Source organism: Hyla sarda, chromosome 2, assembly GCF_029499605.1.
Source record: "Hyla sarda isolate aHylSar1 chromosome 2, aHylSar1.hap1, whole genome shotgun sequence".
Classification (NCBI taxonomy): Eukaryota; Metazoa; Chordata; class Amphibia; order Anura; family Hylidae; genus Hyla; species Hyla sarda.
In genome coordinates, this window is record NC_079190.1 from 235,726,050 (window position 1) to 235,752,918 (window position 26,869).

Consider the following 26,869-nt stretch of genomic DNA (forward strand, 5'->3'; position numbering starts at 1 on the left):
ATCTTTTTGTATCCAAATCCGGCTTTAAACTTCTCCACAACAGTATCTCGGACCTGCCTGGTGTGTTCCTTGTTCTTCATGATGCTCTCTGTGCTTTAAACGGACCTCTGAGACTATCACAGTGCAGGTGCATTCATACGGAGACTTGATTACACACAGGTGGATTCTATTTATCATCATTAGTCATTTAGGTCAACATTGGATCATTCAGAGATACTTCTGGAGAGAGTTTGCTGCACTGAAAGTAAAGGGGCTGAATAATTTTGCACGCCCAATTTTTCAGTTTTTTATTTGTTAACAAACTTTGAAATATCCAATAAATTTCGTTCCACTTCATGATTGTGTCCCACTTGTTGTTGATTCTTCCCAAAAAATTACAGTTTTATATCTTTATGTTTGAAGCCTGAAATGTGGCAAAAGTTCGAAAAGTTCAAGGGGACCGAATACTTTCACTATGCACTGATATATATATATATATGTGTGTGTGTGTGTGTTCCTTGCATATTATCTTACTCTTTAACAAGCAGCAGAAAGCATATCATCACTGAGTCAAACCTCTATGGAGCTGCCTTGAATGCATAGACCAATGCAAGCTATGACAAATGTTATGGTTATCAATGTTAATAGGTGTTGGGATTTATGAAGTTATTTTTGTGGCTATCTCTTCTTTGACAGGTTATCAATGATTTGCTTGCAGTAAGCAATATCAAGAAATTCTTGGCTACTCAGATGAGTAAGAAAGGCAAAGAAATGTCTCTGTTAATCATAGAAAGCCTGGATAAGAAACAGAGGAAATTGCAAAGAAACAGTCAAGAATATCAGCAGCACCAGCGCTTTTACGAAGAGGCAATGGGAGAGAAATTTTATGACCTTATTGTAAGTATGGAAATACTAGGTATGCAATATTCTCAGCGTGCTTCCATTAGGCAACATCTTCAGGGAAAGTAGTCATTTCCACAGATAGAGAAATATAATTTTGGAATAAATAAGGCACTTTCATGGAAAGAATAGATGAGATTGTTAGAGGACACTGATGAAACTGATTTACAACAGAGTGTCAAGAGTTTGACACTATTAAACATCGGTGTATTGACAGAGCTTAGGCAAAAAAAAAAAAAGCATAGAATTCAGTGTGAAGCTCCATTTGAAGCCATTTAAAAACACACATTAAGGCTGTTGTGACACACAGCATTTTTGGGACTGAACATGTTATGTAGGTTTTGTGGTGTTTTTTTTTCCTGTGCATTTTTTTGCCAAAAAATGATGTGGTCAGATGTTAACCAAAAGTCAACAGGGAAATATAAAATGCACAAAAGAACAATGCTTTTGTTAGTGTTTTTCTTCATTTTGGGTGCACATGTGGAATCAGTGACATATTTTTCCAAATGCAGCATACTCTAGGTTGTCATTCTCCACAGAAAAATGGTACCAAAAAAATTTAATTGATCACTAAAACACATAATTTTTTTGATGCTTTTTAAGCTAACAAACAAAGAAACACTACAAATAGTGTGTGTGACAGAGGCCCAAGGGGGTTATCCAGCATTAGAAAAAACATGGCTACTTTCTTCCAAACACAGCCACATGCCCATTGTGCTGTGTCATGTTTTTCAACCACTTTATGCTTAAAAGAGGACCAGTGGCCAACCCCCAATAAATGAGATTTTTCTATAAATAAATACCTTAGGGTGCCCTGATTCCACACCTTTTTACAATTCCTGTGTGTGCTCTTCTGTTCATGAGATATTTACTATGCGTTTTAGATATATTTAGACACTTTTACACCTTGCTTGACAAGGGGGCATGTGCTATGGATTGACAAGGGGGCATGATTTGTTTAGCTAAAAAAAAGGTCTGATTTGAATGCGGCATTATGCTCCAAAAAAATGGTCCAAGGGGGGCGTGGCCTGAATGCAGAGCTGAGCGGACGTGTGGTCCAGAGCTCCCGCTACCTCAGCTAACAATTACCCTGAATTAACCACCTTAAGCCATAACTCACCTGCCTGATCCCTGCTGGCCTCCTGAAGATCCTGGGCTGGTACTGTCTCGGCCACGAGTGGTTGCGCGCTGTGTCTGCGCTGGGCTGTCAGAGCTGCGGTGCAGTCTGTGAGTCCCTGTCTTGTCCCAGCTTGGTGGGGTGTCGGGTGAGGCTCTGGTTCTTCTCCTGTACTGGCTGTGCAGTGGTGCCTCTCGCTGCGGGCAGTAAGCTGGGATCGTGATTGCACCGGTGGGCGCCGCCATTACCGCTTTTGTGGGCGTGTCTTCCTCCCAGGTCCTGCTGGTTGCCCTGGAGACTCCCGCTGGTGGCAGTGCTGTGTGTGGGGTGGTCCCTTCTGCAGCCCTCTTCTCTCCATGCTGGGATCCAGAGTGGTGCCTGTCTGCCCTCAGAGTCTGCTGTGGGGGTGAAGCGGGGTTGTGTGCACCTGGAGGAGCTGCTCAGGGGAGCCCTATCAAGCGTTTAACTCTGCACTGGACTGATATACCTCCCCCAGGCCCTCTTCTGCCTTGCTGGGACTTGTGCTCTATACTGTGGGGCCTCCATAGCCCTCCCCCACTGCTTGGATGTTCTGGCTGGCTGCCCCTGCTGTGGTGGGCGTAAGGCATGCTGGGCATTGTGGTGCATTCCTGTTGCTGGACCGTTTCCCTCTCTGCTGGACTGTGTGCAGCTATATCGGAGCGACCTGAGCTGTGCTACCCTGTTGTGTGCTTTCTACTTATCTGTCTGCCCCTTCTTCGTGCAATGGGGGGCTCTTGGAACAAAGCAAAGAATACTAAAGTGGTGGCTGAAGCTGCTTGGCATTCCTCTGATGATGACGTGTCGTCTGATGATGGCCCACTGCGGTCGCGTGGCCCCTCCCGGTGAGACTCCTGTGCTCAGCCTCCTATGGCCTCTAAAGTGTCAGCTCATGCAGCCAAAGCGCTCATTCAATTTTCCAGATCTCAGGGCTGTCCTGGACGTGAGTCTCCTGATCCATCTATGCTGTTCTTTGAGGGCCCTGCTACCCCGCTGCAGCTCCATTATCTTGCTCGATCGCAGTATAATACTGCGGATATTGACCTGTAGTTTTCTGAAGTGCTGGTGGCTATTACTACGTGTCAAACCATGATGGTCTCCAAGGTGGATGAGTTGATACAGGATTTTGTTATCCTCTGGAATGAGACTCAAAAACTCATCAAAGCGGAGCGATGTATCTCGACCATTGATAACATACTTCAACCTATCCCGCAACAGATTGCTACCTTGCAGAGGCAGGTGAAGTTGGTAGTTGACAGTTCCCTGAGAAGGCAGAGGGGACTGATGCAGTTGCTTTCCTAGAGACTTGGCTCAATGACACTCTCCCTGCCGATACATTCCCCCCATACTTCTCTGTAGAATGGGCACAGAGAGTCCCCGCCAGACCTCGTTCCCTGGATGGGACACCCAAGCCCTTCCTGGCTAAGCCGCTTCATTTCAAGGACAGAGGTGCCATCCTAAGAGGGGGAAGTTCTCTTCAACAGCAGAGTGGCGTTCTATCTGGACTTCTCAATGGAACTTCGCAAACAGAGGACGCAATTCAATGAGGTCCAGCAGCGTCTCGGTTCCAAGGGATACCAGTACGCCATGTTGTTTCCAGCTTGCTTGAGGGTGGTTGTTGGATCATTGACCAAGACTGAAGCCCTGCAGTGGGCGGACGCTGCTCCATCTGCTCGCCCACCTGACAGAACTGATCCTTGTAGTGGGACCTATTTATCTTTACCCTGCCTTAGTTAGTCCAGGGAGATAGGGTGCTCTTTTGTTTAGGGCCTCCCTAGGTTCCTGTTCCCTTAAGGTTCTCTTTTAGGTTCTTGCTGGGGGGGTGGGGGGTGGACGTGTGGTGTTTTGGAGTTACTTACTCAGCTAATTCCAGTCCATTTCTCCTAACTGTTAGCGTTTAGGGTATAGGGATACACTTGGTTCCTTTAGTGTTAGACAGGGTATTGCTGGGAATGTTTTATTCTGTTTTTATGCTTCATGCCCCTTATGTATTCCCCTGTGTTCCTTTTTGATTTCCGCCATGATGGGGTCTCTTAAGATTGTAAGCTGGAATGTCCAGGGTCTTAACTTTAAGTTTAAGTGGGCCCTATGCCTTGATTTTGTCAAACGTCATTCTCCCCACTTGATTTGTTTGCAGGAGACGCATGTTACTGGTCAGAAGTGTCTCAGGTAGTCTGTGATCATTTTGGGAGGTTTGTGATTCTGCATTGTTCCTTTAGATCTTTCCATTTTACGTTAGGGTCTATGCTCCTCCTCCATTCCGTGTGGATGTATTGGATGTTATTACTGCCAAGTTACTCACTTTTCCCTCTGATCCTGTTCTCTTTATAGGTGGTTTTAATGCTGTTCCTGATCCACTGGTCAATCGCACCAGTGCTGTAGATTTGGGATCCTCCGTCCTCACCTCCTGGCACCTGGCGTTGAGTATTACAAATGTGTGCAGTTGAAAATATCTGACTGATAATGTTTTCTCCTTCTACTCCTCTGTGCACAAATCCTTCTCGAGAATAGACCTAGCCTTTGCCTCAACGGATCTTCTACCTATGGTAAGAGATATCCTGTACACCGGTAGGGGGATCTCAGACCACTCAGCTATTGTTCTTACTCTCTCTGTGGGTCCCTGTCCTTCTTCTAACCTTTGGAGGATGCAACCTGGTTGGATCCAGTCTGTGGCAGTTGCTGAGGCAGTGGAGGTTGCTCATGATGAGTACTGGGCTCATAATGGAAGTCATCCTGATCCTTTCGCTCAATGGGATGCCTATAAGGCTATGGTTTGGGGTGCTTTCATTGCTTGGGTGGCAGGTCAGAGGGCTATTTACTTGGCTCGGGAACGGTCCTTGCAGTCTGAGGTCAGTAGATTAGAGGCGGAGGTGGTCCGTAACCCTTCCCCTGATGGGGAACGTGCTTGGGCTAAGGCGCAGGGGGCATTATTAGTGGTTCAGCAAGATAGAGTACAGAAGAAACTGGTAGATAGGAAGGCTGCCCTCTTTGAATTTGGGGATAAAAATGGGAAATTGCTTGCTTATCTAGCGAGGGAGAGTCGTCCATTGGGCTCTATTCCTTGTATTCAGGATGCGGATGGGTCTCTTGTTTCTGATCCTGTAGCTATTAAAGGGGTGTTTTGGGACTTCTATAGTGATCTTTATGCTTCTCGCTCTCTTGCTATCCCTGACGGCTTGCTTTCCTAATTACATAGTCTGTCCCTCTCTCCCCTTGAGGATCCGTTCTCTGCTGAGGAAGTTTCTCAACCCATTAGGGACCACCCGCTCGGCAAGACTCCGGGATTGGATGGTATGGTTGGGGAATGGTAACGGATGAACGAGGAGAAGTTGATGCCCCTCCTTTTACGTTTGTATAATTCTGCTATTGAGACGAGCTCTCTCCCTGATTCTATGAAAGAAGCGTTGATAGTGGTTCTTCTCAAACCTGGTAAGGACCCCAGTAGACCTGATTCTTATGGACCTATTTCCTTGCCTAACATGGACATTCAAATTATGGCCAAGATTTTAGCCAACAAACTAAATGGAATTGTCTCTTCCCTCGTTCATCCTGACCAGTCTGGGTTCATGCCTGGCAGGGCGACGGACATTAATCCCTTAAGGACCAAGCCCATTTTCACCTTAAGGACTAGGCCAATTTTATTTTTGCGTTTTCATTTTTTCCTCCTTGCCTTCTAAAATCCATAACTCCTTCATATTTCCATCTACAGACCCATATAAGGGCTTGTTTTTTGCGTAACCAATTTTACTTTGTAATGAAATTTCTCTTTTTACCAAAAAATGTACGGCGAACCCCAAAAACTTTTTTTAGGGAGGAAATTTAAATGAAAACCACAATTTTGCACATTTTGGAGGGTTTTGTTTTCACACTATACACTTTACGGTAAAAATGACATGTGTTCTTAATTCTGTGGGTCAATACGATTAAAATCATACCCATGGCTAGATACTTTTATATTTTTATACCTCTTAAAAAAAACTAAAACTTTTTCTACAAAATCAGTAATCGCTCTATTTTGACCACCTGTAACTTTTAAATTTTTCCATATATAGGGCGGTATGAGGGCTCATTTTTTACGCCGTCATCTGTACTTTTTATCGATACCACATTTGCATATATAAAACTTTTAGATCATTTTTTTATTAATATTTTTAATATTAATTTATTTTTATAAAATGTGACAAAAAAGCAGCATTTTTGGACTTTTTAAAAAATGTTACGTTTATGCCATTCACCATATGGGATAATTAACATTATATTTTGATAGTATGGACATTTACGCATGCGGCGATATGAAATATGTTTATTAAAAAAATTACGCTTTTTGGGGGTAAAATGGGAAAAACTGACAATTTTCATTTTTATTGGGGGAGGGGATTTTTCACTTTTTTTTTACTTTTATTTTAACATTTTTCACCTTTTTTTTGTACACTTTTTATGTCCCCCATAGGGAACTATCTATAGCAATCCTTTGATTACTAATACTGTTCAGTGCCATGTATAGGACATAGCACTGATCAGTATTATCGGTGATCTTCTGCTCTGGTCTGCTCGATCTCAGACCAGAGCAGAAGACCCTGGGAGACGGCCGGAGCCAGGTGAGGGAACCTCCGGCCGCCATACTGGATGATCGGATCATCCATTCAAAGTACCGCACTGCCGCAGATGCCATGATCTGTATTGATCACGGCATCTGAGAGGTTAATGGCGGACATCCGCGCGATCGCGGATGTCGGCCATTACCGGCGGGTCCCCGGCTGCTACTAGCAGCCGGAACCTGCTGTGTATGACGCGAGCACCGTTCCGATGCTCGCGGTCATACACAGGATGTAAATGTACGTCCTGGTGCGGGAAGTCCCGCCAAACCAGGACGTACATTTACATCCGTGGTCGTTAAGGGGTTAATGTCCGCCGGCTACAGCTTAACATTGCAGTTGCAGAGGGTGATGTTACTCCGGGTTTTGTGGCCAGTTTGGATACATATAAAGTCTTTTATTTGGTGTAGTGGCAGTATTTGTGGTCTCTAGAGATGAGCAAATATTTTTAAAAATTAGATTCGGCCGATTCGCTGAATTTTCCCCAAAAATTTGTTTTGGGCCGAATTTATTTGCACCGAATCGCTATTAAAAAGGTCTATTTCTGGCCTACAGAGAGCCTCAATAGGGGTGTAACACGCCTTGCTGTAACACGCATAGGCTGTGTGCTGGGTTAGTGAAATAATACTGTTATTCAGTATGACATGCAGATCAGAGACGTTGCTATTAGAATCACTGTCGCAGAGCAGCACAATGACAGAGCCTGGAGGTGGCATCAGTATGAGGAGACCGTATAGTGGCTGAATGACACAGCGTGGAGGTGGCGGCAGCATGACGAGAACATATAGTGGCTGAATGACACAGCGTGTAGGTGGCGGAAGCATGAGGAGACCATATAGCCTCAATAGGGGTGTAGAACATATCGCCTTGTCCTAACATGCATAGGGAGCGTGCTGTGTTAGTGAAATAATATTGTTATTCAGTATGACATGCAAATTACAGGCATTGCTATTAGAATCACTGCCGCAGAGCGTCTGTATGTGGCAGCAGGGAGACCATATGGCGTCAAAATTTAAGAGAATTTTTATGTAATTTTTACTTAATTCAATTTGAATTTATTTACATTTTTTGAGTACCTATTCTTGTGAGTAATGAGCATCGAGCTGGCGGTCCTCCACCAGGCGAGATACCACCTGTTCCAGCCCCTGCCTCGTTAATTAAACTGCACGAATAAAAAACGGGAAAAAAGATTCCAAAGTCCCAAATAGCGTATTTTTGGTCACTTTTTATAGCACAAAAAAATTGAATAAAAGACGATAAAAAAGTCAGATAAAAAAAAACGATAAAAACTTCAGATGACGGCGCAAAAAATAAGCCCTCATACATCCCTATGTGCGGGAAAAAAAAAGTTATAGGGGTCAGAAGATGACAATTTTAAACGTATAAATTTTCCTGCATGTAGTTATGATTTTTTTCAGAAGTAATACAAAATCAAACCTATATACCGTATATACTCGAGTATAAGCCGACCCGAGTATAAGCCGAGACCCCTAATTTCAACCCAAAATCCCAGGAAAAGTTATTGACTCGAGTATAAGCCTAGGGTGGGAAATACCTCATCCCCCCCTGTCATCATCCAGACCCGTCATTAACATCCTCATCATCATCCCCTTGTCATCATCCCACACATCCCCCCTTCATCATCCTCTTATCATCCCACACATCCCCCCTTCATCATCCCCTTATCATCCCACACATCCCCCCTTCATCATCCCCTTGTCATCATCCCACACATCCCCCCCTTCATCATCCCCTTATCATCCCGCACATCCCCCCTTCATCATCCCCTTATCATCCCACACATCCCCCCTTCATCATCCCCTTGTCATCATCCCACACATCCCCCCTTCATCATCCCCTTATCATCCCACACCCCCCCTTCATCATCCCCACCCCCCTTCATCATCCCCACACCCCCCCTTCATCATCCTCTTCTCATCATTCGCCCTCAGTGGTCTTCAACCTGCGGACCTCCAGTGGTTTCAAAACTACAACTCCCAGCAAGCCCGGGCAGCCATCGGCTGTCCGGGCTTGATGGGAGTTGTAGTTTTGAAACCTCCGGAGGTCCGCAGGTTGAAGACCACTGCGGCCTTCAACATCATCCAGCCCCCTCTCACCCCCTTTAGTTCTGAGTACTCACCTCCGCTCGGCGCTGGTCCGGTCCTGCAGGGCTGTCCGGTGAGGAGGTGGTCCGGTGAGGAGGTGGTCCGGGCTGCTATCTTCACCGGGGGCGCCTCTTCTCCGCGCTTCCGGCCCGGAATAGAGGCGTTGCCTTGACAATGACGCAGAATTACGTTGGCAATGAACGCACCTCTGCGTCGTTGTCACGGCAACGTGACTATTCTGAGGCCGGGCCCGAAGCGCTTAGAAGAGGCCTCCCCGGTGAAGATAGCAGCCCGGAACACTATCCCACCGGACCACCTCCTCACCGGACAGTCCTGCAGGACCGGACCAGCGCCGAGCGGAGGTGAGTACTCAGAACTAAAGGGGGTGAGAGGGGGCTGGATGATGTTGAAGGCCGCAGTGGTCTTCAACCTGCGGACCTCCGGAGGTTTCAAAACTACAACTCCCAGCAAGCCCGGACAGCCGATGGCTGCCCTGGCTTGCTGGGAGTTGTAGTTTTGAAACCTCTGGAAGTCCGCAGGTTGAAGACCACTGCGGGTGGGGGAGTTCACTCGAGTATAAGCCGAGGGGGGTGTTTTCAGCACGAAAAATCGTGCTGAAAAACTCGGCCTATACTCGAGTATATACGGTAAGTAGGGTATCATTTTAACCGTATGGACCTACAGAATAAAGATAAGGTGACATTTTTACCAAAAAATGCACTGTGTAGAAACAAAAGCCCCCAAATATTACAAAATGGCATTTTTTTTCCGTTTTGTCACACAATGATTTATTTTTCTGTTTCAGCATGGACTTTTTGGTAAAATGACTAATTTCACTGCAAAGTAGAATTGGTGGCAAAACAAATAAGCCATAATATGTAATTTTAGGTGCAAAATTGAAAGTATTATGATTTTTAGAATAAGATGAGGAAAAGAGCAGTGCCTTAACCCCTTAAGGACCAGGCCATTTTACACCTTAGGACCAGAGCGTTTTTTGAACATCTGACCACTGTCACTTTAAACATTAATAACTCTGGGATGCTTTTACTTATCATTCTAAATCCGAGATTGTTTTTTCGTGACATATTCTACTTTATGTTATTGGTAAAATTTTGTCGATACTTGCATCGTTTCTTTGTTGCATTTTTCTAACTTTGAAGCTCTCTGCTTGTAAGGAAAAAGGATATTCCAAATAAAAAAAAACATTTTATTCACATATACAATATGTCTACTTTATGTTTGCATCATAAAATTGACATGTTTTTTTACTTTTGGAAGACACCAGAGGGCTTCAAAGTTCAGCAGCAATTTTCCAATTTTTCACAACATTTTCAAACTCACTATTTTTCAGGGACCAGTTCAGGTTTTAAAGGGTCTTCATATTAGAAATACCCCACAAATTACCCCATTATAAAAACTGCACCCCCCAAAGTATTCAAAATGACATTCAGTCAGCAGTTTAACCCTTTAGGTGTTTCACAGGAATAGCAGCAAAGTGAAGGAGAAAATTCACAATCTTCATTTTTTACACTCGCATGTTCTTGTAGACCCATTTTTTTTATTTTTACAAGGGGTAGAAGGAGAAAATATATACTAATTATATTTGTAGCCCAATTTCTCTCGAGTAAGCACATACCTCATATGTCTATGTAAATTGTTCAGCGGGCGCAGTAGGGGGCTCAGAAGCGAAGGAGTGACAAGGGGATTTTGGAGAGAACGTTTTTCTGAAATGGTTTTTGGGGGGCATGATGCATTTAGGAAGCCCCTATGGTGCCAGAACAGCAAAAAATCTCCACATGGCATATCATTTTGGAAACTAGACCCCTTGGGGAAAGTAACAAGGGGTAAAGTGAACCTTAATACCCCACAGGTGTTTCACGACTTTTGCATATGTAAAAAAAGATACATTTTTTTCACTAAAATGTGTGTTTCCCCCCAAATTTCACATTTTTGCAAGGGTTAATAGCAGAAAATACCCCCCAAAATTTGTAACCCCATCTCTTATGAGTATGGAGGTACCCCATAAGTTGACCTGAAGTGCACTACGGGCGAACTACAATGCTCAGAAGAGAAGGAGTCATATTTGGCTTTTTGAGAGCAAATTTTGGTCGGGGGGCATGTTGCATTTAGGAAGCCCCTATGGTGCCAGAACAGCAAAAAATCCCCACATGGCATACCATTTTGGAAACTAGACCCCTTGAGGAATGTAACAAGGGGTACAGTGAGCATTTACCCCCCACTGGTGTCTGTCAGATCTTTGGATCTTTTCAATTTGCACAGCCCACTGTTCCAAAGATCTGTCAGACACCAGTGGGGTGTAAATTCTCACTGCACCCCTCATTACATTCCGTGAGGGGTGTAGTTTCCAAAATGGGGTCACATGTGGTTTTTTTTTTTTTTGCGTTTGTCAAAACCGCTGTAACAATCAGCCACTCCTATGCAAATCACCTCAAATGTACATGGTGCACTCTCCCTTCTGGGCCTTGTTGTGCACCCCCAGAGCACTTTGCGCCCACATATGGGGTATCTCCGTAGAAAATTGCATTACAAATTTTGGGGGGCTTTTTTCCCCTTTTACCCCTTGTCAAAATGAACAGTATAGGGAAACACCAGCGTGTTAGTGTAAAAAATTTATTTTTTTACACTAACATGCTGTTGTAGACCCCAACTTCACCTTTTCATAAGGGGTTAAAGGAGAAAAAGCCCCACAAAATTTGTAACACAATTTCGCCCGAGTATGGCGATACCCCATATGTGGCCCTAAACTGTTGCCTTGAAATAGGACAGGGCTCCAAAGTGAGAGCGCCATGTGCATTTGGGGCCTGAATTAGGGATTTGCATAGGGGTGGATATAGGGGTATTCTACGCCAGTGATTCCCAAACAGGGTGCCTCCAGCTGTTGCAAAACTCCCAGCATGCTTGGACAGTCAACGGCTGTCCGGCAATCCTGGGAGTTGTTGTTTTGCCATCGCTGGAGGTTCCATTTTGGAAACAGTGGCATACCAGACGTTTTTCATTTTTATTGGGGAGGGGAGGGGGGCTGTGTAGGGGTATGTGTATATGTAGTATTTTTGTAGTGTAGTGTTTTTAGGGTACAGTCACACGGGCGGGGGATTACAGTGAGTTTCCCGCTGCGAGTTTGAGCTGCCGCGCAAAATTTGCTGCATCGCAAACTTGCAGCCTGATACTCACTGTAAGCCCCCTGCCCATGTGAATGTACCCTGTACATTCACAGGGGGGGGGGGGGGGACCTCCAGCTGTTGCAAAACTACAACTCCCAGCATGCACAGTCTATCAGTGCATGCTGATAGTTATAGTTTTGCAACAGCTGGAGGAACACGGGTTGGGAAACACTGAGTTAAGAAACAGACAATGTTTCCCAACCAGTGTGCCTCCAGTTGTTGCAAATCCACTACTCCCAAACATTCTCAGGCATGCTGGAAGTAGTATTTCGGCAACATCTTTAGAGCCAGATGTTGCCGAACTACAACTCCCAGCATGCTTGGAGTTGTAGTTTTGCAACATCTGGAGGACTACAGTTTGCAGACCACTAATACAGTGGTTCCCAATCTGTGCCCTTCCAGATGTTGCAAAACTACAACTCCCAGTATGCCAAAACTGTCCAGACATGCTGGGAGTTGTAGTTCTGCAACATCTGAAGTGCCAGATGTTACAGAACTACAACTCCCAGCATGCCTGGACAGTAAGGGCATGCTGAGGATTGTAGTTTTGCAACATCTGGAAGGGCACAGTGGTCTCCAAACTGTGGACCTCCAGATCCGCCAAGGGCTGGCTGGCTATGCTGGGAGTTGTAGTATATAGGGTCCCATTACAGCAATGCATGTCGCTTTACGGCGACGTGCATTGCTGTAGAGGGCCCGACTGTGGCTGAAGAGGAACTCACCTGTCGCCGCCGCCGCCTTCATCGCCAGGATCCGGGTCTTCAGGGACGAGGTAAGTACCGGGGCCGGGCCCCAGCACTCCCCCGTCCCCCGCCGCGTCCTCCGGTCTTCCTCCCGTCCTCTCCGGACTTCCAGGGGCCGGGCAGGGCGGGAGGAAGTAACCGCCCCCCACCCTGGGATTGGTCTGTTAGCTAACCGATGGATCGCAGGGGATAGGAGGAAGTGGCAGGCTTGCAACCTCGCTCCTATACTTTAGCATGGTCCTCGCTGTCTGTGACAACCGGGATCATGCAAAATTACCGGGCGGTCGGGTCCCAGAGACCCGATCAGCCCCGTATCGCCGCAGATCGCAAGGGCGATTTCCCTCGCGATTTGGCCCCCTCGGCATTTGCCCTGGATGCCTGCTGAAGGATTTCAGCAGGCATCCGCTTCCGATCTCTGCCGGGTGAGCGGCAGAAACCGGAAATACAACAGGACGTTCTCTAACGTCCTTGGGCATTAAAGCCCAGGTAGCGGGGACGTTAGAGAACGTCCTATGTCCTAAAGAGGTTAAATCTGTTTTGCACTATCCATATGTGTGAAGTGTTGGTGTGGCACCATGGTCAATCTACTCTGATGCATCAGGCATTGGTGAGTGGAAATCCTGGCTGATCCATGCCTGATTTATCATCACAAATGTCAGTCTCTCCACATTTTTCATGGACAGAGGAGTTCTCCTTGTGGTGACTATGGCCCTCGCCACACTAAACACCTGCTCTGATGGCACACTACTGGCCGGGCAGGACAGCTTTTCCAGGGCAAACTCTGCTAGTTGTGGCCACAAATCAAGTTTGGCTGCCCAGAAGTCCAGCGGATCTTCAAGGTGTGTTGGCATGGGCATGTCAAGGTATGCCACCACCTGCTGTTTCAGGTCCTGCTCCAGGTCTACCTGCTGATTAGTTGTTTTACTATGCAGGTGAAGAAAGGTACTCATCAGCGATTGTAGACTGCTGCTGATGGAGCTGATACTGCTCCTGCCACCCCACCCCTCCCCAGCAGCCATGGCAGTGGAAGGTGAGTGCAGAGGGCCCCCCCCCCAATCAGACCTGCAAGATGATGGATGATGGCGCCGACTGACTACGTATGATGTCTCTGTAGTAGGTCAGTTTGTCCTCCCTCTAAGTGGGTGTTAAAAAGGCCCCCATTTTGTGCCAGAAGTGAGGGTCCAATAAGGTGGAGAGCCAGAAGTCATCCCGGAATAATGGAGATAATTCAGCAGTCACTACGCAAGCAACTAAGCATGCATCATGCCATTTGTGCAAGTGACTAAGAGGGACTCCCTGCCTCCATCTGCAATGGTGTGTCTGGGTCCTCTGTCTCGCCCTTCCTCATAACTTAGCTCCTCCTGCTCCTCTCCTGTCAGATGACTAGAAAAACCACCCATTTGATGAAACCTAAACTGTGCTCCACTGTGCCCCTCCCCCTCCAGTTCCGCCCCCACAGGGCTCATATGGCCTTGAGGTGTAGGCGCCACATCTCCAGTGCCCTGACCAGCCATCGTTTCCAACACGTGTTGTAGGAAATGAAGCAGTGGAATGATGTCATTCATCCCGTAATCCTGGCGACTGACTAATAATGTGGCTTCCTAAAAGGGCCTGAGCAAACGGCAGGTGTCACGTATGAGCTGCCACTGGTTGACATTGAAGTTACACAGGGGAGTCCCCCTATCCACTTGGATCATCAAGAAATCAGTGATGGCTTTTCTCTGTTCGTATAGTTGGTCCAAAATATGGAGGGTGGAATTCCAATGTGTGGCAATGTCACAAATCAGACTATGGTGGGGGATACCGTTCTGACGCTGCAGCTCAAGGAGGGTGTGCTTTGCGGTGGCTGAAGTGCATGCAAAGTTTCCCTCCCATTTTTAGGATGTCTTGCAAATGGGGGGGAACACCTTTGCCATGCAGGGCGCATGGCTCAGCCTTCCAGACAAGATGTTCTTTCTGTTGTCAGTCACCATGGTTCCCATTTCCAGTTTTCGTGGAATAAGCCATGCTCCAATTTCTTTATGAATTACTTTTAGCAGTTCCTCCCGTGTGACTCCGTTCTCCAAGGCAAACCATGTGAAGAACAGCGTGACACCACCTTTCCCTACACACATGGTATGCTGAAACGGCACTGAGACTTGTCTGTGCAGTGGAGGCTGAGGACACGGTAGAGGATGAGGAGGCGGAGTCCCACACGGTCACAGGACCAATGGCCTGAGAGGGTGGAGGAGGAAGGAGCGTGATCTGTCCATGTTGCTGTTGTGGCTTTGCAGGAACCACATTCACCCAGTGGGCCATAAAGGACATGTATTGTCCCTGACCCTAGTTACAGCTCCAGATGTGGGCGCTGCTGTGCACTTTGGTACACACTGACAGGCTCAAGGACTGGCCCACCTTCTCTTCCACAAAATTGTGCAGGGCTGCTACTGCCTTCTTCGCAAAGAAATGATGGCTTGGGACTCTCCATCTCAGCTAGGCACAAGACATCAGTTTTCTGAAAGGTGCAGAGTCCACCACTTGAAAAGGGACTGCAGCACCATCAACAGTCCACACTAATTGACTGCTACTGCTGCCATTTCCAGGGACCTCTGTTCCACTACCTCCTGGGAGGGTAGGCTGCTGCGAAGCTGGGCAATTGCCCAGGGCCCCCATGTCCAAAAGGGCCCCCTGAACTCTAGGAACATTACTGCATTTTACCGCAATTTGTGCAAAATCGCAGCAAAAATGCTGCAGTTTTATGCAAATTGCAGCAGACTAAAGTAATGTGAGAGTGACCCTGTGGGAGCCCAGGCTTCAGAGAGCCCACAAAGCAGAATTGACACTCACACTGTATGGTAAAGGACCTTCCTGATGATGCCATCGCAGGTCCTTTACCATACAGTGTACAAAGAGGAGGAGGAGGGGGTAATAGGGAAAAGCATGGGGGGAGGGGGCTGTGAGGAAGGTGGGGAGACCAGTACATGTGATGAGGGACATATAAACTGTATATAGTGGTGGGGTAAAGTTAGCAATATATGGGGGGGTATAGGTAGCAGTACATGAGGAGCATAGGAAGCACTGTATAATGGGAGAAGGGGGCCATAAGGAGCAGTATATGTGATAGAGGGTCATAGGGAGCAGTAAATATGTGATAGGGGGTCATAGGGAGCAGTATATATGTGATAGGAGGTCATAGGGAGCAATGTATGTGTGAAATACGGGGTCATACAGAATAGTATATGTGAGATAGGGGGACATACGGAGCAGTATATGGGAGATAGGGGACATACGGAGCAGTATATGGGAGATATGGGGTCATACAGAGCAGTATATGGCAGATATGGGGTCATACAGAGCAGTATATGTGAGATATGGGGTCATACAGAGCAGTATATGTGAGATATGGGGACATACAGAGCAGTATATGTGAGATATGGGGTCATACAGAGCAGTATATGTGAGATATGGGGTCATACAGAACAGTATATATGAGAGAGGGCCATGGGGAGCAATGTGTGGAGGGGGAGGGTCTTTTGGTCCAGTCTGTTGTCTGTACACCAAAGGTCATCACCAATACACAGAATATCTGATCGGTGAGACCTGACCCCTGGGACCACCACCGATCATGAGTAGAGAAGTCCCTTGTCCCCCAAATGAATGGAGCAGCAGCACATGATCACCTGCAGCTCCATTTGTTCTTTATGGGACTTATAAACATTGCTGATCACTGCACTCACATGTATGGAGATCCCATAGAGAATGAATGGAGTGACATGGGTTCATGTGCTGTTGCTTTAATCACCCAGGGGTTCCAGTGGTCGGATCCTACCGATTAGATTTTGACACTGTCCCCTAGGTATGCTGTAGACATGGTAATGGGGCAGCAGCAACAAAGCAGGTTGTCCATGTAAAGGATGGGGGTTGTGTTACTATAGAGTTTTGGGTAGACTGCAGAAGGGGCCACAGATGTCTTGGTATAGTCTTTAGTCATCAGGAGACATCATCATAATAACCTGGGCTGGATTGGAAAGAGAACATATGCAATCAGAGAAGACGCCCCCTGTGGTCACTGGATTTAGTAGTCCTGTATGCTGTGACTGCTTCTGATCAAGGGAGAGCTGCTCTAACATGGCCACAATACAGGAATGTTTAAGCCTACGAGCTGATCACTGGTATACTGCAGCCTACGAGCTGATCACTGGTATACTGCAGCCTACAAGCTGATCACTGGTATACTGCAGCCTACGAGCTGATCACTGGTATACTGCGGCCTACGAGCATATCACTGGTATACTGCAGCCTACGAGCTGATTACTGGTATACTGCAGCCTACGAGCTGATCACTGATATACTGCAGCCTACGAGCTGATCACTGGTATACTGCGGCCTACGGGCTGATCACTGGTATACTGCGGCCTACGGGCTGATCACTGGTATACTGCAGCCTACGAGCTGATCACTGGTATACTGCAGGCTACGAGCTGATCACAGGTATACTGCAGCCTACGAGCTAATCACTGGTATACTGCAGCCTACGAGCTGATCACTGGTATACTGCAGCCTACGAGCTGATCACTGATATACTGCAGCCTACGAGCTGATCACTGTTATACTGCGGCCTACGGGCTGATCACTGGTATACTGCGGCCTACGGGCTGATCACTCGTATACTGCGGCCTACGAGCTGATCACTGGTATAATTCGGCCTATGAGCTGATCACTAGTATACTGCAGCCTACGAGCTGATCACTGGTATACTGCAGCCTATGAGCTAATCACAGGTATACTGGCCTACGAGCTGATCACTGGTATACTGTGGCCTACAAGCTGATCACTGGTATACTGCGGCCTACGAGCTGATCACTGGGATACTGCAGCCATCTATCTGTTTTGGCACTTTGTGTCTTCTATGCTGTAAAAACTGCTTTTACCCACAGTTGCCAAAAGTCAGAGAGGAGTGGCCAGGGATCTACAATGCCCCGGGCTGCCAAGCCTCTCTTCTCTGGCACCACAGCACTGCCCCAGTCTGACTGGCACGCAGCTCTGTTTCTTTCTCAGTCAGTGAGCGGTGCTGGGGAGGTGCTGTGATGTCGGAAAAGAGATTGCAGATCCCTGACTACGCCTCTCTGACTTTTGGCATCTGTAGATAAATGTCATTTTTACAGAATAGAAGAGAAGGAGTGCCAAAACAAATGTATGGCTGTAGTATACCAGTGATCGGCTTGTGCTGTGCTGACAGGTTATTGACCTATTTTTATGCAACAGTTGCGCTTTAAAACAAAAAGTTTTCACTATGGGGGAGATTTATAAAAGCCTATGTAGAGGATGCTATTCTCATTTTTAAAAAGGCCTCTGATCGGTTGCTGTGGGCAACTCCACCACTGATTCTCTGCACAGGTTTTCCTAAGTCTTCACCTATATAGCTTATATTTGGACCCTATAATGCATTTGTGTTATGGCCTTCAGCTGAGATGCTACACAATTCTACACAATTCAACATGGTGATCTTTGGTCATGGGCCCCATTTTTATTTTTGCCCAGGGCCACACTTAGTCTAAAACCGGCCCTGCCTACCAAGCATGTTTGGCTGCAGAATGTCCACTTCTTCCACAATGCTGACTGCCAACCATGTTACCACCTTGCTGGCTCAGCTGCTGCCCCAGGGGCAACCTGCGGCCCTCTTCTACTGATGATGATGATGATGATGAAGCACCTTCTGCACCCAGCTCCCAATTACTTTTGGCTTCATCATCATCAACAAGTGTCTGCAGTAGCTGCTGACTGTCCTCTATTATATTGTCCTCACTGAATAGTGGAGCTGAACCCACAGCATAAGATACTTCTGTAGGGGAAGGAGCAGCATAGGACAGAGACAATGGGAGGACAGGGACTGCTCCTGGGCCATGTCAACTGAGGGACCCACCGACTGTTGACTGGGTGTATTAGATGTCACTTGTGATTAAGTGGATGACTGTGTTAACCAATCGATGACGGCAGATGGGTTGCTGGTTGAGACACGACCGTTAGCTGATACCGGGAGCTCAGGCCTCTCTCTGCGACTCCTGCTGCCACTCGCCCCTAGTCTGCTACGACCTCTGCCTGAAGGATTTAGGCCTCTGCCACTTCTCTGCCTGACATGCTTAGTGCGTATATGAGGGGAGTACAATACGCTTCACTATGCTTAAAACAGTATTTGTCTAGAACAGCAGCAAGGGTGTACTTTTGTCTGGCCTTTTACAGTAACTAGGCCCTTAAGACTTTATCAGGAACAAAATGGTACAACACATAGATGTATGTATGTGGTATGCACTTATGAGGGCAGTAAAATGCGCTCCACTATGCTTAACAGTATTTGTCTAGAACAGCAGCAGGTGTGTACTTTTGGCTGTCCTTTCACAGTATCTAGGCCCTTGAGACTTTAACAGGAACAAAATAGTACACCACTTAGATGTACATATGTGATATGCACTTATGAGGGCAGAAAAATTTGCTACAGTACCCTTAAAAAAGTATTTGTGTACCAGCTGGTGAGTACTTTTGCCTGGCCTTTCACAGAATCTAGGCCCTTGAGACTTTAACAGGAACAAAATAGTACACCATTTAGATGTATGTATGTGCTATGCACTTATGAGGGCAGAAAAATGAGCTACAGTATGCTTAAACCCTTAAGGACCAGGCCATTTTACACCTTAAGGACCAGAGCGTTTTTTGCAATTCTGACCACTGTCACTTTAAACATTAATAACTCTGGAATGCTTTTAGTTATCATTCTGATTCTGAGATTTTTTTTTCTTGACATATTTTACTTTAACTTAGTGATAAAATTTTATGGTAACTTGCATCCTTTCTTGGTGAAAAATCCCAAAATTTTATGAAAAAAAAGAAAATTTTGCATTTTTCTAACTTTGAAGCTCTCTGCTTGTAAGGAAAATGGATATTCAAAATAAAACATTTTTGGGTTCACATATACAATATGTCTACTTTATGTTTGCATCATAAAATTTATGAGGTTTTACTTTTGGAAGACACCAGAGGGCTTCAAAGTTCAGCAGCAATTTGGAAATTTTTCACAAAATTTTCAAACTCGCTATTTTTCATGAACCAGTTCAGGTTTGAAGTGGATTTGAAGGGTCTTCATATTAGAAATACCCCATAAATGACCCCATTATAAAAACTACACCCCCCAAAGTATTCAAAATGACATTCAATAAGCGTATTAACCCTTTAGGTGTTTCACAGGAATAGCAGAAAAGTGAAGGAGAAAATTCACAATCTTCATTTTTTACACTCGCATGTTCTTGTAGACCCAATTTTTGAATTTTTGCAAGGGGTAAAAAGGAGAAAATTTTAACTTGTATTTGAAACCCAATTTCTCTCGAGTAAGCACATACCTCATATGTCTATGTTAATTGTTCGGCGGGCGCAGTAGAGGGCTCAGAAGGGAAGGAGCGACAAATGGTTTTTGGGGGGCATGTCACCTTTAGGAAGCCCCTATGGTGCCAGGACAGCAAAAAAAAAACACATGGCATACCATTTTGGAAACTAGACCCCTCGGGAAACGTAACAAGGGGTAAAGTGAACCTTAATACCCCACAGGTGATTCACGACTTTTGCATATGTAAAAAAAAAAAAAAAATGTTTTACCTAAAATGCTTGGTTTCCCAAAAATGTTACATTTTTAAAAAGGATAATAGCAGAAAATACCCCCCAAAATTTGAAGCCCAATTTCTTCCGATTCAGAAAACACCCCATATGGGGGTGAAAAGTGCTCTGCTGGCGCACTACAGGTCTCAGAAGAGAAGGAGTCACATTTGGCTTTTTGAAAGCAAATTTTGCTCTGGGGGCATGCCGCATTTAGGAAGCCCCTATGGTGCCAGAACCGCAAAAAAAAAACACATGGCATACCATTTTGGAAACCAGACCCCTCGGGGAACGTAAAAAGGGGTAAAGTGAACCTTAATACCCTACAGGTGTTTCACGACTTTTGCATATGTAAAAAAAATAATTTTTTTTACCTAAAATGCTTGGTTTCCCAAAATGTTTACATTTTTAAAAAGGGTAATAGCAGAAAATACCCCCCAAAATTTGAAGCCCAATTCCTCCCGATTCAGAAAACACCCCATATGGGGGTGAGAAGTGCTCTGCTGGCGCACTACAGGTCTCAGAAGAGAAGGAGTCACATTTGGCTTTTTGAAAGCAAATTTTGCTCTGGGGGCATGCCGCATTTAGGAAGCCCCTATGGTGCCAAAACCGCAAAAAAAAAACACATGGCATACTATTTTGGAAACTAGACCCCTCGGGGAACGTAACAAGGGGTAATGTGAACCTTAATACCCCACAGGTGATTCACAACTTTTGCATATGTAAAAAAAAAACTAAAATGTTGGTTTCTCAAAAATTTTTGATTTTTAAAAAGGGTAATAGCAGAAAATACCCCCCATAATTTGTAACACAATTTCTCCCGAGTACGGCGATACCCCATATGTGGCCCTAAACTGTTGCCTTGAAATACGACAGGGCTCCAAAGTGAGAGCGCCATGCGCATTTGAGGCCTAAATTAGGGACTTGCATAGGGGTGGACATAGGGGTATTCTACGCCAGTGATTCCCAAACAGGGTGCCTCCAGCTGTTGTAAAAGTTCCAGCATGCCTGGACAGTCAGTGGCTGTCTGGTAATACTGGGAGTAGTTGTTTTGCAACAGCTGGAGGCTCCGTTTTGGAAACAGTGGCGTACCAGACGTTTTTCATTTTTATTGGGGAGGGGAGGGGGGCTGTGTAGGGGTATGTGTATATGTAGTGTTTTTTACTTTTTATTTTATTTTGTGGTAGTGTAGTGTTTTTAGGGTACAGTCGCACGGGCAGGGGGTTCACAGTAGTTTCTCGCTGGCAGTTTGAGCAGCGGCAGAAAATTTGCCGCAGCTCAAACTTGCAGCCGGATACTTACTGTAATCCTCCGCCCATGTGAGTGTACCCTGTACGTTCACATTGGGGGGGGGAACATCCAGCTGTTGCAAAACTACAACTCCCAGCATGTAGGGTCTATAAGTGCATGCTGGGAGTTGTAGTTTTGCAACAGCTGGAGGCTTCGTTTTGGAAACGGTGGCGTACCAGACGTTTTTCATTTTTATTGGGGAGGGGGGCTGTGTAGGGGTATGTGTATATGTAGTGTTTTTTACTTTTTATTTTATTTTGTGTTAGTGTAGTGTTTTTAGGGTACAGTCGCATGGGCTGTTCACAGTAGTTTCTCGCTGGCAGTTTGAGCTGCAGCAGAAAATTTGCTGCAGCTCAAACTTGCAGCCGGATACTTACTGTAATCCTCCGCCCATGTGAGTGTACCCTGTACATTCACATTGGGGGGGGGGAACATCCAGCTGTTGCAAAACTACAACTCCCAGCATGTACGGTCTATCAGTGCATGCTGGGAGTTGTAGTTTTGCAACAGCTGGAGGCACACTGGTTGTGAAACACCGAGTTTGGCAACAAACTCAGTGTTTTGCAACCAGTGTGCCTTCAGCTGTTGCAAAAGCTACAACCCCCAGCATGTACGGACAGCGGAAGGGCATGCTGGGTGTTGTAGTTATGCAACAGCGGGAGGCATACTACTTTGGCTGGGGATGCTGGGGATTGTAGTTATGCAACAGCTGGAGACACACTGGTTTGCTACTTAACTCAGTGTGCCTTCAGCTGTTGCAAAACTACAACTCTCAGCAGTCACCGACAGCCAACGGGCATGCTGGGAGTTGTAGTTATGCAACCAGCAGATGCACCACTACAACTCCCAGCATGCACTTTAGCTGTTTATGCAAGCTGGGAGTTGTAGTTACACAACAGCTGAAGGTACACTTTTCCATAGAAAGAATGTGCCTCCAGCTGTTGCAAAACCATAAGTCCCAGCATGCCCATAAGTGCATGCTGGGAGTTGTGGTGGTCTGCCTCCTCCTGTTGCATAACTACAGCTCCCAGCATGCCCTTTTTGCATGCTGGGAGCTGTTGCTAAGCAACAGCAGGAGGCTGTCACTCACCTCCTGCTGCTGCTTGATCGACGCTGCAGGTCAGTCCCGCCGCCGCCGCCGTCGTCGTCGCTCCTGGGGCCCCGATCCCAACATTAACGCCGGGGATCGGGGTCCCCAGCACCAGGGGTGCACGTCCCGCACCCGCTCACGCCCTCCGGAAGAGGGGCGGAGCGGGTGCGGGAGTGACACCCGCAGCAGGCGCCCTGATTGGTCGGCCGGGAATCCGGCCGACGAATCAGGGCGATCGTGAGGTGGCACCAGTGCCACCTCACCCCTGCAGGCTCTGGCTGTTCGGGGCCGTCTCTGACGGCCCCGATCAGCCAGTAATTCCGGGTCACCGGGTCACTGGAGACCCGATTGACCCGGAATCGCCGCATCTGCGGCCATCGCCGACATGGGGGGGCATAATGACCCCCCTGGGCGATATGCCGCGATGCCTGCTGAACGATTTCAGCAGGCATCGGGCACCGGCTCCCCTCCGGCTAGCGGCGGGGGGCCGGGAATGGACAGAACGTACTCCTACGTCCTCGGTCCTTAAGGACTCGGAAACGGGGGCGTAGGAGTACGTCCATTGTCCTTAAGGGGTTAAAAAAGTATTTGTGTACACCAGCCGGTGAGTACTTTTGCCTAGCCTTTCACAGTATCTAGGCCCTTGAGACTTTAACAGGAACAAAATAGTACACCACTTAGATGTACGTATGTGCTATGCACTTATGAGGGGAGAAAAATGCGCTACAGTACGCTTAAAAAAGTATTTGTGTACACCAGCCGGTGAGTACTTTTGCCTGGCCATTCACAGTATCTAGGCCCTTGAGACTTTAACAGGAACTAAATAGTACACCACTTAGATGTATGTATGTGCTATGCATCTATGAAGGCAGAAAAATGCGCTACAGTACGCTTAAAAAAGTATTTGTGCACAACACCAGCAGCACACACCAGTGCTGCTGCACACAGTCGCTGTGTACTACACCCAAAATTGCACTTTTTCTCTCAATCTCACTCCCTTTCCTATCAGTACTTCTAGGCAGGATTTGAGCTTGAGCTGAATCGCTACTGTTCTTCTGTGTAACACACTGCTCTCTGTAATAGAATGCTGTAGACAGTGACTGGGAGGTAAATAGCTGCAGTAAGAATGCTATTCTGTGAAACACACACTGCCCTCTTTCCCTCTCTCGGTGTAACAGAAGGCTGACTTGACTAGGAGGTGAATCGCTGCTGGAAAAAGCTTTTCTGTGCAACACACAGCGCTGTCTGTCCCTATCTATCTCTCTGCAGTGAAAGGCTGAAGTGACTGGCCCCAATATGGCTGCCGATTATATTGTGACATCACAGGGGTGACTGGCTGATGATAGGCTGCATCCTTCATGTGATTCAGTGTCATCCCGCCTACCCTTGTTCCCGCCTTCCCAGGATTCCTTGTACCATGTTCTCCCTCACATGTGGATCCGCCATTTTAGATGCCCTGGAGCCTGGACCACACTAAGTGGAGTTTAATGAAGCGATTCGCGTGATAGGATCACGGCGATATTCTCATTCGTTGTGAATCAAAATTTTCCTGAAATTTGTAACAAATTCGGATTCGTCACATTCGATTCGCTCATCCCTAGTGGTCTCTGCTGAGGGTTTTCCGTTTTGGGCCTGTTTTCCGTTCATGGGTTCGTCCAACCTAGGGCTAGAATCCGTACAAACTTGGATGTGTCAGCTTCATTCTCCCTGGGTAGAGGTACTCGACAGGGCTGTCCTCTTTCGCCACTCCGTTTGCTCTGGCAGTTGAACCATTGGCGGTGGCCATTCGAGCCTCCCCTGATATTCACGGTATTAGTAGGGGGTCTTTGGTGGCGAAGGTGTCCAGTGGCAAGGTGTACGCAGACCACACCCTAGTCTATCTTGTGGATGTGGAGGGCTCCCTTAGGTCCTTGTTTGCCCTTCTGGACCGGTTTGGCTCCTTTTAGGGCCTCCGGGTCAATCCCACTAAGTGCTCTTTCATGCTGCTCACCCGGAATGCGGTCCTCCCACTTATTCTTTCTGTTCCTTTACAGGTTGTTAATGGGTTTTGGTATTTGGGTGTGCAGGTTTCTGCTTCCTTACCTGACTATTTCTCCTTGAATCTTGAACCTCTTCTTTCCCTAACTGAGTCTAAGCTTTCCTCCTGGTCTTCTCTCCCCTTTTCTCTCTCGGGCAGGATTAATATTTTAGGAAGATTAAATCTATCTTCCTAAATTTCTTTATCTTTTTCATCTCTCCCCTACTATTCCTCCTCAACGCTTTTTCCATTGTTTAAATTCTGGTCTGAGGTCCTTCTATTGGCAGGGTAAATCTCCTAGATTGAGTTAAGCTCTTCTCCAGGCGCCTAAACATCGAGGTGGGTTGGCAGCCCCGAATCTCTACAATTATTTCCTTGCTTCACAGTTGGTGTATGCAGCCTGGTGGATCGGCCTGGATCTCTCCAACGTGGCTACAGCCTTGGCGGGTGCGCTGATGGGTTCCTATGAGTCTCTCACTAATACGCTGTATAGGAGCACTGCGTCCTCCTCTCTCCTGATTCTGTTGCGCACGACTGCTGTGGTTTGGTCAATAGTGTCTAGCCGTTTTACCCAGCTGGTTGTCTCTCCCCGTGCACCCCTGTGGGCGGATTCACATTTTCCTCACCTGCAGAGGTTGAAGACTGCTGGATTTTGGAGCTCCCATGGAGTCAGGTTTGCCTCACATTTGTTTGGGGAAGGTCTCTTTCCTTCCTTTTCAGACATTCAGGACCGCTTTGATGTCCCCAGTAGTGCCTTTTCTTAGGTATCTGCAGCTGAGACATGCGGTATGGGAACATTTTAGCTCCCTGGAAGTTACTCCTGTTTTTATTGATGTGGAATTGCTCCTGGGTACCAATGATTTTGTTGCTTATTTGAAGTGGGTGGAGGATATTCCTATGCTCTCAGACAATATGTGGAAGGAGGTGGTCCTGACCTTTTACTCTATTACTGACTGTTATAAGTGCAAGGGACTTGTTAATCCAGTTAAGTTTTATCCTGCGTCTGTATTATACAGAGGTTAGGCAGAAATGAATTGGGGTTTCCCCTTCAGATACCTGCGGTAGATGTCAGTCTGAGGTTGGCACCCTTTTACATGCTATGTGGGAGTGTATCTGTGTGGTCCCATTTTGGACAGAGGTGATGGGTTTTCTCTTAGATCACTTGGAATTTCTCTATGTCTTGACCCCTGAGATTTGTCTTTTGGGCCTAGTTAATGGTATGGAGATGGGCTCCCATAGGCACCTGCTGATCAGATTTTTGTTATTTTGTGCCCTTAACTTGCTTTTCATGGCATGGAAGGATCCTGTGACCCCACCTTTGTCTCGATGGAAAGCAATGGTGAATAAATATGTTCCCTTATATCAATCCCTGTATACTAGTAGAAAATGCCCTACAAAATTTGAAAAGGTTTGGGTACCCTGGCTTTTGATTGGGGAATCTGCTGATGCTCCAGTTCGGATATTTCCTAGCATCTAGTGGACTTTGTTTTTCCTATGTCTTGTATTTTTGAGGGGGGTGTGAATGTGTTGTGTGCCTGGTTGTCTGTTGGAGTGATTGTGCTGTGTTGTTTGTCTGGCACCAGATGCTCATGGCTGTTTTCTGCATCCTACTCTTTTATACTGCAGGCATGCTACTGTGTTTCTCTTGCAACCGTGCGTTCATTTGTGGGACATTTTCCCTGGGAAGACGATGTAATCCCTGAAACCTTTGTCGAACTGTGTTGCCTTGGTGCTTTTTTGTTTGTTTACCTGTTGTTTCTCTTGTTGTATTATTACTAAAAGCTTAACTGGTTGCCGCATTAGGACTAGCTGGCTTGACCTGAAGCTAAACTGTGAAGTGACATCAGCTGTCATAGACAGCTGATGATCACAGACATCGACCGCGGGACCCCCGCTGCTGGCTCCACCCCCCGATCGCTGTGATTGCTCCGATCTCCTCAGTGCAGGGAGATCTGTGAGGAGATCTGTGAGGGCGGAGGCAATTGTAACCCTTCAATCCGGGTCCGCCACAATGCAATTCCTAATTTAGGCCTCAAATGCGCAACGCATTCTCTCACTCCGGAGCCCAGTCGTATTTCAAGGCAACAGTTTAGTGCCACATGGGGTATTTCTGTACTCGGGAGAATTATGTTACAAATTTTGGGGGGCTTTTTCTCCTTTTTATCCCTTATGAAATTAATTAACATGCTGTTGTTGTCCCATACTTTTCATTT

The 26,869-nt window shown here is 46.6% G+C and overlaps 1 protein-coding gene across 5 annotated transcripts in view; it reads left to right on the top strand.

Moving 5' to 3' along the window:
- LOC130355880 (uncharacterized) overlaps nt 1–26,869 on the top strand; it is a 501,680-nt gene that overhangs the window by 472,090 nt on the left and 2,721 nt on the right. For 4 of the 5 annotated variants that reach the window (XM_056556685.1, XM_056556686.1, XM_056556687.1 and 1 more), the window contains exon 29: nt 676–876. In XM_056556685.1, the coding sequence (XP_056412660.1) occupies nt 676–876 (201 nt within the window). Of the gene's footprint in view, nt 1–675; nt 877–26,869 lie in introns of those variants that run through there. The other variant, XM_056556690.1, reaches the window with a different exon arrangement.